Below are 12561 nucleotides of genomic sequence, written 5' to 3' on the forward strand. Positions count from 1 at the left end.
CAGCCCGATCGTGCGACTGGAATTACCCCTCGGAGTTTCCCCTGGGCCCTTCGGAGCCGTTTCATGAAGCCAGTCAAAATAAAAGCTGCCTTTCAGAGGAGCAGAGAGGTGACTGTGTCGGGTGGCAGTCTGTCCCCTGCTGCTCAGCACGGGAGCAGCCGAATTTCGTGGCCCGTTGGGTGTAAGAGCTCAGGGGGTGTGAAATCACCCCCATTGCTCGACTGGGCCCTGCGCCGTGGTTTCCAATGGTGACAGCCACTGGCGCTTAGCAGCCAGCTCCTCTCCCCTGACACCAAGGATGGCTTCTCTGCAGCACCACAGCCTCGCCCCACACAGCGCCTCCTCCAGGGGGCGCTCTGAAGACCATAGGACTCTGGGTCTCCGGGGCTGCGCTGTTGGGCGCGGTGGCCCCAACCACGGGAGGCTCGTGAAAATGGCCCGCCCGTAAGGAAAGCAAAACGGACACCAGATGCTGGAAACTTGGTATTCAAAACTTAGTTTAAAATTTCATTAATGACTTTGAGATCAAGTATATATTTTAGCAATATGACCATACATGTCATTCAATGAGATACAATATTAAAATGGTCTTACCTTGTCCCCTTTCCTTCTTTAAATGCTGCCCCTAGAACATTTGAAATGACATGAGCCCCATCATTGTGGGCAGCACGGCTCCAAAGACAGTTCAAGGTCGCCACTCGAGAGCCACGAGGGCCTGGGGCGGGTGGGAAAGGCAGGCAGTGCTGGGTGGGGCGGGACGCGCCTCTGAGGCCGCTCTCTCCCTGCGGGGCATTCATCCGCCTTTACTCAGACCTCCGTTACATGGTGAAACCAACCCAGCTTCAGGGCATCGTCCTAGGTGTCGCTTACTGAAATAGTTACAAGGACACCTCTCTTCGAGAAGTCAAAATAAGTTGTAGTGCATCGTGAAATCTTCGTAAGGACCCCCCAAAACACGGGCTGCTTGCGTGGGCCACCTTCCCTGTGTCTGGACAGTCGTACCTCTGACACGCGGCCCAAGCGCAAGGCGGGCTGGCCCAGAAGGCCCTCCTGTGACGCCCGCCCTGAGGGTGGCCCTCGGCCCACGGAGGCGGTGGTCCCGCAGTTGCCTTTCAGGGACCCAGCTGCTCTGCCCTGTGCACACCATGGTGGCCCCGAGCCCAGCACGCGGCGCCTGGGGACTCCCGGGTTTGTCCACACGCCCCCAGGGCCCGGAGCTCGGTGTCGGGCGCACGCCACCCTCGCCCCTCTGTTCGCTTGCCCTCACGGCCCCACCGTGTGTGGTTGAGGGGCTCCCCAAGGAGGGCACCCCCCCGTGTTGGCACAGCTGTGTGCACCCACCTGTCACCCTTGGCACTTGTCTTCCAGAGCTGTCCAAGTCCCAGAACGACGTGACCTCCGACAAGCAGCTCCTGACCACGAGCCCCGGGCAGGGCGCCGGCCGGCCGGAGAGGAGGAGCCAGTCGGACACGGCCATCAATGTCACCGCCAGGGTATTCCGCAACACTGCTCTCTAGCCTAGTTTCTCTGCAGGCTTATCTTTCCTTTCCTTCTATAACTCAACACCAGCAGTGTGGGAGACCTCCTGGTAGAGCCCTCTCTGTGCGGAGGCCACGTGAAGGTGAGAGTCCAAGGTCGATTCGGAAAACAGTTCAGAACAGGGGAAGACTCCGGCCCAACTCCGAGCCCTGGGGCTCCCTCCTGTGCCCGGAGCTCCCTGCCGGCTCCAGGGCCACCTCCGAGGCGACGGGCCCCCGCGGGGCTGAGACTGCCCGGCCGTGCCAGGGTCTGCGGGTCCCTCCCCGAGAGTCAGAGGAGTCCTCCTTCCTGCTCCCAACACCCTCTGCGTAGACCCGTCCCGGCCTCTGTCAAGGCTGGAACCAGTGCTGGGTGATCGGACTCAACCACAGGGCGACTCTCCCCACAAGTCTCTAACCCACGGGAGAGGTGTCAGCTAGGAAGGACTTTGAGGGAGAGAATCGCTCTGGCTTTCCCCCCAGGGTCCCCACACCGGAAATGCTTTAGATCAGAACCCCTGGGTGCTGCTCCAGTAGAGGTGACCCAGAAGGTGCCACCAGCTGGTTGTCGACAGGGCTGCTGTGACTGTGCTGGTTGGCTGGACCGGCCCCTCTCCTCTGTGACCCGGTCCGAGAGGTCCACAGACAGGCTGTGCTTTAGGCGAAGGGCGGCGGTTGGCCTCACTGTCCCGCGGGGACTGTACAGACACACTCCAGGTTTCGGTCCTGTCCGTCTCCGCTGCCCTCCACTCCGGGCAGGGCCACGAGCCCCCGAGCCCCAGGCCACCCCTGTCCTTCCAGGGTGCAGGCTTCTTGTAAGGACCCCCGAGACAATGTGGAAGCTGGACTGCTGTCTAAGTTATCCACACAGGGGGTCTCAGTTGCCACCGTTTCTCCTTCTGCACCGGACTCTGAGCTAAAAGCCTCACCTGGACGGTCCCATTCCATCCTCACCCGACCCCATGAGGCAGGCACTCGGCTCCATGTTCCCTTCTGTTACATCGAGGGAAACTGAGGCTTGGAGATGTTAGGTCACATGACCCCGGTTATGTGACCACAGAGTGGTGGGCAGCTTTGGTTTGGCAGCCGGACCTCGGGGTGTTCTGAGTCACTGGGGAGCTGGACAGCGACTCCGATTCGGTGGATCCGGGGCGGGCGTGAGGGGCAGAATGTCAGAGACATTTCCAAGGAGCTCGGGCGCTGCTGGCCCTCGGACCGCGCCGCGGGCGCAGGTTCCGGGCTGGGGACACGCATGCGGGAGGCCTTTGCAGCCCCGAGGTGCAGACAAGCGTGCTTCTGTCGGCCTGCCAGGGTGCAGGCCAGCCCCGGCTGGCGGCCGTGCCCGCCTCGGCAGACCGGAGAGGTTACCGTGTGCTCCGGGAGCACCGTGTTTGGGGGGACAGTGATGATCGTTCCGTGCTTGCCACACGTCAGTCTTGCAGGAACCCCGAGAAAGGTAGCACTCCTCCCGTGACGCAGATCGAGGACCTGAGTGTCAGTGAGAGGTGAACCAGGTGAACCAGCTTGTCCAACGTCCCGTAGCTCATAAAGGCGGGGCCGGGGCAGACCCAGGTCTGTGGGATTCCAGGTTCCAGACTCTTCACGTCTGCGTCGTATGCCCTGCGCAAGGAGGGCATGGGAGGTGCTGCTGAAGGGAAGGGTCCAGAAAGGCGGTTCTGGACGCACACATGGTTCTCACCCTCGTCTGGATGGGACAGAGCCTCGGAGGCTAACACGAGGGGTCAAGGGTGTACCAGGCCCCACTCCTCAGGTTTAATACAGCCCTGCGAGGTCTGCGCTACTAGTGGCCCATCAAAGAAGAGGACATGGGGCAGGGAGATGGCCGAGAGTGTACTGTGGTAGGACGGGGCAGGGCCAGGCCCCTAAGACAGGGGCCGCACCTGTAGTGTCTGCCAGGAGAGGCGCCGGCAAAGCTCGGGCACCTGCCTGTTTCCCGGTTCTGACGTCATTGCACGTGATAGGGCGTCCCAAGCATCCCCACGCTTCACTGCTGGCCTGGCGCTCGCTGCACGCCGCCACCTGCTGGCCACGCCTCAAAGGCTGAGCAGCCAGAGAAGGGACGCAGCTGCTTCGGGTTTCAACCGCGAAAGCACTTGGTCCTCAGATCCAAGGAGCGTCGATCGACCTTTCTGATGGCCCCAGGAGAGGGGTGCTACCTTTCAGCCGGGATTTAACTTTGCTCAGAGCGTGTCTTACTGGCCAAGCCCAGCCTGGGTATTTTTCCGATACCCGAGTGAGCGGTCACGTTAAGCCCCGCCCCCAGGATGTAGGTGGTGGGTGTGGACGGGGGTGGTGGGTGCGGATGGGGTGCCGCTCAGCCCGCGTCTGACGGAACTGAGCTGTTGTCCTGCGGAGGGAGGGAGGGCGGGCAAAAACAATGATTCGGGGCAATTCTTTTTTTTTTTTTTCATTTCTTCTCTGAACCTCTCACTTAGTTTTTTATCCCTGAAAATTAAGACTGTGGTGTGATTGTGGTACTTTCAAGTCCTACTTCTAAGCCATCAAAACCAAAAACAGACAAAAGCCTTGATTCAGGAACTTTCTATCTCCAGCTGGAAAGAGTTCTGCCCACCTCGCCCGTGTGGTTATTGTCGGTACCGGCACCGGCAGAACTCCCTGGCCGCGGCCACAGTGGGCTCCCGAGCCCTCAAAACATGCCCAGTACCACCAAGGAGCTGAATTTATTCATTTTACTTGCTGTCAGTTCATTGGAACTGGGATCTCAATGGCCGCAGGTGGCTGGTGGCTGCCCTACTGGAGAGCACAGCTGTGTGCATCCCAGCAGCGCTCACTTCTTGTAAGAAGCATTTTTATAAGACTTAGAGATATACTTTGATTTCCCTCCTGTTTTTCTCTGAGCTAAAACTCCGCCTATTCGGTGAATATGCTATCTCATGGGATTAAATGCCAGGGTCATTATTAGGCCCAAGACCTGGACTTGGATTTCCTAAAGACTTGCACTAACCCATGGGCAGCCCCCGCACTTCTGCCCGTGAACCTCCCGAAGCTTGACCAGGTCCGCCCGCGGCCCCGAGGGCGTGCGCATGCGTGCACTTGCCCGCCGGAAGGGCGCCCCCTGCTCCGCACCCGGGGGTTTGCGTCCGGCAGCAGATGCCCGCCGCAGGCTGTACGTGCTGACGTCACCCCATTGGAACAAGGTCCGACTGGGGTGCGGACTGTGTTATTATTAACTTTGTATTTTCTCTTCCAGAAAGTCAGTGCGCCAGACATCCTCCAGTCTCTCAATCCGGAGAGTCCCAAACGCCCTGCTAACCCTGTTCTGAAGCAAGAGAATCTCTTACCCCACCCAACGCCCGGCCCTTTATTCTCAGGAGGCTCGAGACAGGTGAGCCTCCGTCGGATGCCCTTGACACAGGAGGTGCGGTTGTCGTCACGATGTCGAATGGGACTGGTGGGCAGGGGTCGGCGTGAGTGCTGTCCCGTGTGGGATAAAGTGGAACATGACCAAAGGGCCTGAAAAGATGATTTTACTTGGACTGGGAGCTGGGCAAACCTCGCCGTCCTTGGTGGTGGTTTTTCTTGTTTTTAAACATCTCGGCGTGAACATTTTCACGTACGTACAGAGAGTAATTAATAATAGATAATGGTGTCTTTGGATGAGAAGGTTTTCATTTTGACGAAGTTTAATTGATCAACTTTTTCTTTCGTGGTTATTTCTCTGTCTTGGCTACTCCCTAGTCCTGAAGATATTCTTCTGTGTTCTCTTCTAGAAGCGTCGCAAAAGTCTAGCTTGTATGTGTAGGTCCTGATCCAACTCCTCGTTTTTGTGCATGGTGTAAGGTAGAGGTGGAGGTTCGTTTTCTCCCCTGTGGACTCCCAGGTATTCCAGCACCACTGAAAAAACAAACAAACAAAAACCCCCTCTTATTTCTCCGTGGACTGCGGGGGCTTTGTTGGAAAAAGTGCGGGACTTTCTCCGGGTTCTCTGTCCTGCTCTGCTTCCCCTTGTCTGCCCTGGAACATCAAGGCCACCCTGTCTGGATTACGATGGATTTGCTGGAAGTTTTGAAATCAGGCAGTTTAACCCCACCGTCGGTCTTCTTTCCCCAGGTCGCTTTGCGATGTGTTCAGCGTGGTGTCTGTTTATAGGCAGGCCTTAGACCGATTCGTTTTCTTATTCAAAAGCATGAAACGGGTGCTCATGTCCTGCCTGCAGTTGTGGTGTGGTGGTCTGGCTGACAGACCCTCGGGGGAGGGTCACGTGGCCTCGGCGACAGCCACGGCTCTCTCAGTGATCTTTACCTGGCCACAGAAACTCTCGGACCCTCAGAGTGGTCCTCAAGGACACGAGCACCAGAGCTGCTCCCTCTGTGTCACGGCAGGGCTTTGAGCGTGAAGTGAATGCAGAACACTTGTGGCGTGACACTGAGGCTAGGGACTCAGCGTCTAGAAACCGACTTCTTGGCTTGCTTTTGCGCCCCTTCAGTGGCGAGGAGTGCGGACCCGGAGTAAGACCTTGAACCCCTCTGTGCCTCGGGGGTTGTGTTTCTTATGGGAAATGGTGCTTGTTTCAGACGGGGACGCTTTCTCCCTGTCCACATGAATGTCCAGGGGCACCTCGGACACCCTGGCAGGAGCAGGCCTCCCCATGCAGGGAAGGATAGCCGATGTCCTTGACCGCGTCCACTGCCCGCCAGCAGCTCCTGTCCCTTGCCTTCATCCTGGTGCTGCCCCGTCACGGCTCCGCTGTGACGCCCCCACGGCTCCGAACGTGGGCTCTGCAGCGCCGAGTCACCGGGAGCTCGTCGGAAGCCAGACCCTTCGCCCCACCCTCGCCTACCAGGTCAGGGCCTGCGATGTCACAAGAAAGCAATGACGCCTGAGAAACCCTGGTGGGGCCCCGGCGGCTTCACACCGGGCAGGGCAGTGCGGCCGTCACCAAGGCCGCCCCTTTCACAGCCCCGGGCTGCGCTGTCCAGGCCGGTAGCTGTCAGTCCCGGGGGCTGCGGGGCGCTTGAAATATGGCTGGTCCAAACTGAGATATAAAAGATGTAAAACGTCTCACTAATGTTTATATTGACTTTTGTTGAAACGATAGTATTTTGGCTGTATTTCATGAATACAATGTGGTATTAAAATTATTTTCCTTTTTTAAAAACGTGACCCCTAGAGAATGTCACCTGCACATCAGCTTCCCTTGCACTTCTGTCGGCAGCCTTGGTCTGGGCGCCACGCCCGCGCTGGGGTCGCCCCGGGTTAGGGGCCCCCTTCCCAAAGGGCGCATGCTTCCTGGGAAAGTGTCCTGCACTTTCCACCCCGTCCTGCAACATGGCAGCGCATCCACATTGGTCACGGACCAGGGCTCTCTCAAACGCTGTGCGGTTCACACGCGTCCTCCTGTGGGTCCCTCCCAGCTCCGGCCGAGTGCAGCCGCCTGCCCCGGGACATACAGGGGGCGGGCTGCCGCTGCGGGGCCTGGCGCTCTGCTTCGCGGGCGCCCTGAGGCTGTGGGTCTGGGGTGGCCCTGCTGGGGCAGCTCTCAGGGAGCATGTGCTGGACGGTGGCTTGGTGTGTTGCTTCAGGACGAGGTGCTGTTTATACTTGAGAATAATTCAGAAAGATCAAGGTATTAAGGGCCAGGTGGCAAGGGCCTCTCTAGAACATTCTGTCCTGTGGTTGAAGCCTATGGTGGGTGTGAGTTGGGGAGACCCTAGGGGCCGCCTCGGGGAGGCTCTTGTGAGATCCCGGGTCGTTTGCCTCTGCCCAGGTGACGAAGGACCCCACGGGTCCCAGCCGCTGGAACCTTTACAAGACTGACTGCAGAGGCAAACCCTTCTGTGGGCCCCCAAGGGGCAGCCGTCCCCAAACTGCCCAGGGTCCCACTGGACTGGAGTCTCAGCTCCCCTCGAGTCAGAGTCCTGTGTCTGTGTGCCGGGAAACCAGCACGCAGGCGGAGACCGCCCCACAGAGGGGCCCCGGGGTCACGGGGCCAGCCCCACCCAGCTGTCCCCACTGCCCTCTGTTCACTGCCCTCGCCGGCCCTCGGCCCCATCAGGCACACACCTGCTTGGGGCTGCTTCTGTGGCTCTTCCCTCTCCCTGGCCCCAAGCTCTTTCGCTGCCTTCCTTCGAGTCTTTGCTCCAGGGTCACCTTCTCGGGGTGGCCAGCCCCCTGCTTGCCCATTGTCCTCACCTGCTCTGTGTTTAATCATCTTCTTATCACCTTGGCTATGCAATCGGCTTATCTGGAGTTGACCGCCTATTGTGACTCCCGAGTGCCCAGAGCAGCGCCTGCCCCTTACGAGGGACTCATTAAATATTTGCCGAAAGGCTGGATTCATCCTTGTCACAGCTGTGATTTATTGAAAGTCTGCTGTGTGCCATGGTCATTTCCCGAAGGGAAAACAGGGTTATAGAGGGAGTCAAAGACCAGGCTTTTGGTACAGTCCCCGGGGCTGACTGACTCCTTAAACTGAGTGCTTCTCCTGACCCCACCCCCTGGTCCAGCTTCACTCACCTGGGGCCGGTGGGCACCTAGAAAGCCTTAACAGTCAGGGGGTGGGGGGAGACGGCTGGGGGGTGAGGGGGTGCAGGTATGTGCACCCACCTCAGTGTCTGTCTCTGTGCTCTATCCTCTCTTCCAGTCTTCTCCGAGTGCGCCCCCAGTGTACTCCCCCCGCAGGAGACTGAATCATCAGTGTTTAATCCTAACCAGTTCCCTGCAGACCCAAGCAGTGTTTGTTTGAGGAAACCAAACGCCCACAGAGCAAACAACCCAGGATTGCTTCTGCCCGCAGGCGTGGCCCTACCCCAAGAAACATTTCCCTTCTCTAAGGAACTGGAAATTGGGGGCAAGAAAAGCTTACGGAATCTCACATTAGTACCAACGTAGACACACAAATGGGCAATACATAAGGGGAAAGCTCAACATCCCGCAGAGTTAAATCAGTGTGAAATTAAAGCAAGCACTATTTGGGGAGCATTTCAGCAAAATTTAAAAAGGCCAGCTCAGCTCTGGCCGGGTGGGTCCGTTGGTCGGAGCATCGTGCTGTACACTGAAACGTTGCAGGTTTGATCCCAGCTGGGACACATATAGGAGGAGGCAATGGAACAATGTCTCTCTCTCTCTCTCTTTCCTTTTCTCTCTAAAAGCAATAAAACATATCCTCGTGACATGATTAAGATTTTTTTTTTAAGAATAAGATTGTGTGCCTTGATTGCTGGGCAGAGACCGTGTCTGGGCAAGACAGGACCTTCCGAGGGCTCCCCATCTTGTTAGAACAGAGTGTGTGGCAACTTTTCTGGCAAAGAGCAAGCCAGCACATTATTGACTTAACGTGAGTCAGGATGCACGCTCCGTGTGCATTTTGATTCATCTGATATCTGGAATCAGAACGGCGGAAGGATCGATGAACTGTGAAGTCGTTTATTATATCTGTCCTTTTTATTCCAGGGAAGTTTAATTAGCATTAATAGCGCTTGCACAGAGATCGGCAATTTTGATAATGCTGACGTCACCGGGGAAGTAGAGCTGGCCCTCCGATACTGCTTCAAAACCCGTTCTCTGGAAGTCTGCATCAAGTCCTGTAGGAACCTGGCGTACGGAGAGGAGAGGAAGAAGAAGTGCAATCCGTAAGTTTCTTTTGCTAAGCTTCCACTTAAGATGATAGACATACTGATTCTAAAGTTTACACGGAAAGTCCAAGAGTAACCAAGACAGTTGTAAAAATAAAAAGAGGCATGAAATAAACAGACTTGCATGAAGAATTATTATAAAGGGGCAGTAATTTCAACAGTGTGTTACTGATGCAAAGCTAGACAAGCAGGTTGGTAGAGCAGGATCAAAAGTCCAAATACAGACCTTAGCACCGATGGGAACTTCCATAATCAAGAGGCTATTAGAAATCATTGCAGAAAAGATGAACTTCAGCAAATGGTGCTGGAAAATTTGACTTTCGATATAGGAAAAGTAACATTAAAATCTTGCCTCGCACAATCCATAAACAGATTAGATTTTTTTCCAACTGAGAGATAAGAATGGTATTGCATCATTATTTTAGTGTGCATTTCCTTAATTAGTAACCAAGCTAATCAACGTTTTATCCACGTATCAGCCACTGAGGGTTTCCTTTCTCTGGACTTCCTGCCTCTGAGAGATGGCAGAGTAAGTAGGAGGCATCAGGAATCCCTCTGCCCACAGAGACAATAACTACACAGGCAGAAGCACCTGATGTAAAGATTCTGAGTCTTGTGAAGGCTTGCAGCGTAAGGCTTCCATGGTAAACTGCAGTTAATGTTGGTCAATTTCAGCTCTTGGCACAGTACCAGGTACCGACCCTCCACCCCCAACCCCTTGGAGGCACGTGTCCTGGAGCGGCTTGCACGCAGCTTGCAGGAGTTTGCACAGAGCTTGCGGGAGCTGGGCTGGGCAAAAAGGACCCTGTGCTCCAGCTGGCAGGGCTGTGTTTTCCCATCGCTGATCGCTGCTTCTGCCACAGCGGGCAGGGACAGAGAGGCACACAGCCATTGTTTCATCTCCGCCCACTGTGGCCGTCCGGGCCGTCCTCTGACCCATGCGACTTCCCAGGGTTTCCAAGGGCCAGTGCCCTTGTTTGTCTCCCTTTCTCATTTTTTCTCCTCTTGGAAACCAAACACTACAGTCTAGGGCATTCAAAATTAACTTCATACGAGGTCTGTCCTGAAAAAGTTCAACCATTGTTAATATAACAAGAACGGTTTGCACGACATCAATGTAACCCGGCAGCCAAGGAGAGTGGACTGGAATGCTCATGTGTGAACAATGACGACTTCACTGTACTAGTCAGTGGGGTGGTAGATGCCACTGAGTGAGCATGTGTACTGTGTGGCCGTCACATTCAAAATGACTGAGCGAGTAGAGCAACGAATCTGCATCAAATTGTGTGTTAAGCTTGAATATTCCCCTGCGGAAACTACTCGGATGATTCAGAAGGCCACACCTATGGGCAACTGGTGATTGCCAGCTTCATCACCACAATGCACCTGTTCATGCATCACGTCTTGTGCAGTGTTTTGGCAAAACATCAAATCACCCAGGTGGCTCAGCACACCTACAGTCCAGATTTGGTGCTCAGTGACTTCTGGCTTTTCCCAAAACTAAAATCACCTTTGAAAGGAAAGAGATTTCAGACCTTTGATGAGATTCAGGAAAACACGATGGGACAGCTGATGGTGACTAGGAGAACTGTGTGAGGTCCCAAGGTGCCTCCTTTGAAGGGGACTGAGGCGTCATTGTCCTGTGTACAGTGTTTCTTGTCTCTTGTGTCTTTTTCAATAAAAGTCTTTACTTTTCATATTACATGGCTGGATACCTTCTGGACAGACCTTGTATAAAAGGAAAACTAGAAAATAAATATGCATGCCTAGGAAAAGCTGCAGGCTCAAAAAAAAAAAAAAAACCTGAGAAGACCATTAGTTTGCATCTCAGGCTGATCCTTGGCGAGGGTCAAAAAACAAAACAATAACAAAAATCAGCTAACCTTGGGAAAGGGGGAGACTATGATTTCCAGAGTTAACACATTACTAGATACAGATGTCCAGCGTTCAACCAAAATAACAAGACATACAGAGAAACAGAGAAGTATAGACCATTCCAAGGGAAATAATAAATCAAAAGAGACAATCCCTAAAAAAAGATCTGCTGGCAGGTCTACTGGACAAAGACTTTAAAACACCGTCTTAAAGACGCTCAAGGAACTAAAGGAAGATGTGGAGAACGTCAAGAAAATGATGCACGAGCAAAGCGGAAGTATCAAGAAAGAGACAGAAAACCTAAAAAGAAACCAACAAGAAATGCCAGAGCTGAAAACACAAATAACTGAGTTGGAAAATTCACTGGCGGGGCTGGAGGGCAGGTATGAGCCGACAGGAAGAAAGGACCGGCGAATCCGAGGCAAGGTCAATGGGAGTTGTTGAGTCTTCGGAGCAGACAGAAAAAAGATGGAAGGAAAGCAAATGGAATCTCACGGACCTGAGGGGCTCTGTCGAGTGGACCAGCAGAGGCAAGTGAGGGTCCCAGGAGGAGAAGAGAGAGAGCAAGAGGCAGAACATTTGAAGAAATGGCAGAAAACGTCCCATGTTTTATGAAAGACATGAGCACAAACACCAGAGAAGCCCGCTGAGCTCCAAGTAAGACGAACTCAGAGAGACCCACACCGAGACTTTACCGACAAACTCCCGAAAGGCAGACACAGGGAGAATCCTGCAAGGGCAGGAGAGAAGTGCGTCCTCAGGAAGATCATCCGAGGATTTCTCACCAGAAACTTTACAGGCCAGAAGGTCAGTGTAGTCAACGTGCTGGAAGAAGGAAACCCCACAGCCAGGAACGCTGTATCCAGCCACACTGCTCTTCCAAAGTGACTGGGAATGAAGACATTCTCAGACAGACGAAGGCCGGTGGGCTCTGTCCCTGCTAGACCCGCGAGGGGTGCTGGGGAACCCCACAGGGGAAAATGAAAGGACACTGGTCCGAAATAAAGGTCTCGATAAAGGTACAGACACAGGCAATGGTAAAAGCTGGCGCTACTGTGGCGATAGTACCTGCATGTGATTCCACTTTTTGTTTCTCCCGTGACTCAAGGGACTAATGCAGTAAAGAATTATTAGTCTCTTCTTATTGTAACTTTGCTTTGTAATGTCACGTTTGGTCTTTGGCAGAATTTAAGAGATGAGTGCATGTCAAAGAATTCGTTTGTGATTTTGGTCACGCAGTGTGGAAAGTGTCCTCGTGTGGCATCGACGGTGGGGAGAGGTGTGGATGGGGCTGAAAAGGAGCGGAGTCTGGACGTTATCGAAGCTCAAACGCTGCAAATTCAAATCAGAGTGTCTAACTTTAGGGTAGTAAGTGCAGTCCCCTTGGTAACCACAAAGAAAACCATTCTAGGACATATACAAAAGGAAATAAAACGGAATTTAAGTATGTCACTGTAAAATAGCCGACTAAAGATGCAAGAGTAGCCCTGGCTGGCGTAGCTCAGTGGACTGAGCTCGGGCTGTGAACCAAAACATCGCAGGTTCGATTCCCA

General features: G+C 54.3%; 1 protein-coding gene across 3 annotated transcripts in view; it reads left to right on the forward strand.

Annotated features, from left to right (window-relative positions):
• The window catches only part of SYTL3 (synaptotagmin like 3), a 77317-nt gene that overhangs the window by 41432 nt on the left and 23324 nt on the right, over window positions 1-12561 (forward strand). For all 3 annotated transcript variants that reach the window (XM_045844069.1, XM_045844068.1, XM_045844070.1), the window contains exons 8-10: window positions 1369-1493; window positions 4750-4884; window positions 8952-9130. In XM_045844069.1, the coding sequence (XP_045700025.1) occupies window positions 1369-1493; window positions 4750-4884; window positions 8952-9130 (439 nt within the window). The remainder of the gene's footprint in view (window positions 1-1368; window positions 1494-4749; window positions 4885-8951; window positions 9131-12561) is intronic.

The sequence above is a fragment of the Phyllostomus hastatus genome, unplaced genomic scaffold (assembly GCF_019186645.2).
Source record: "Phyllostomus hastatus isolate PE091 unplaced genomic scaffold, TTU_PhHast_1.1 phas_contig_40, whole genome shotgun sequence".
In the NCBI taxonomy this organism is placed as follows: Eukaryota; Metazoa; Chordata; class Mammalia; order Chiroptera; family Phyllostomidae; genus Phyllostomus; species Phyllostomus hastatus.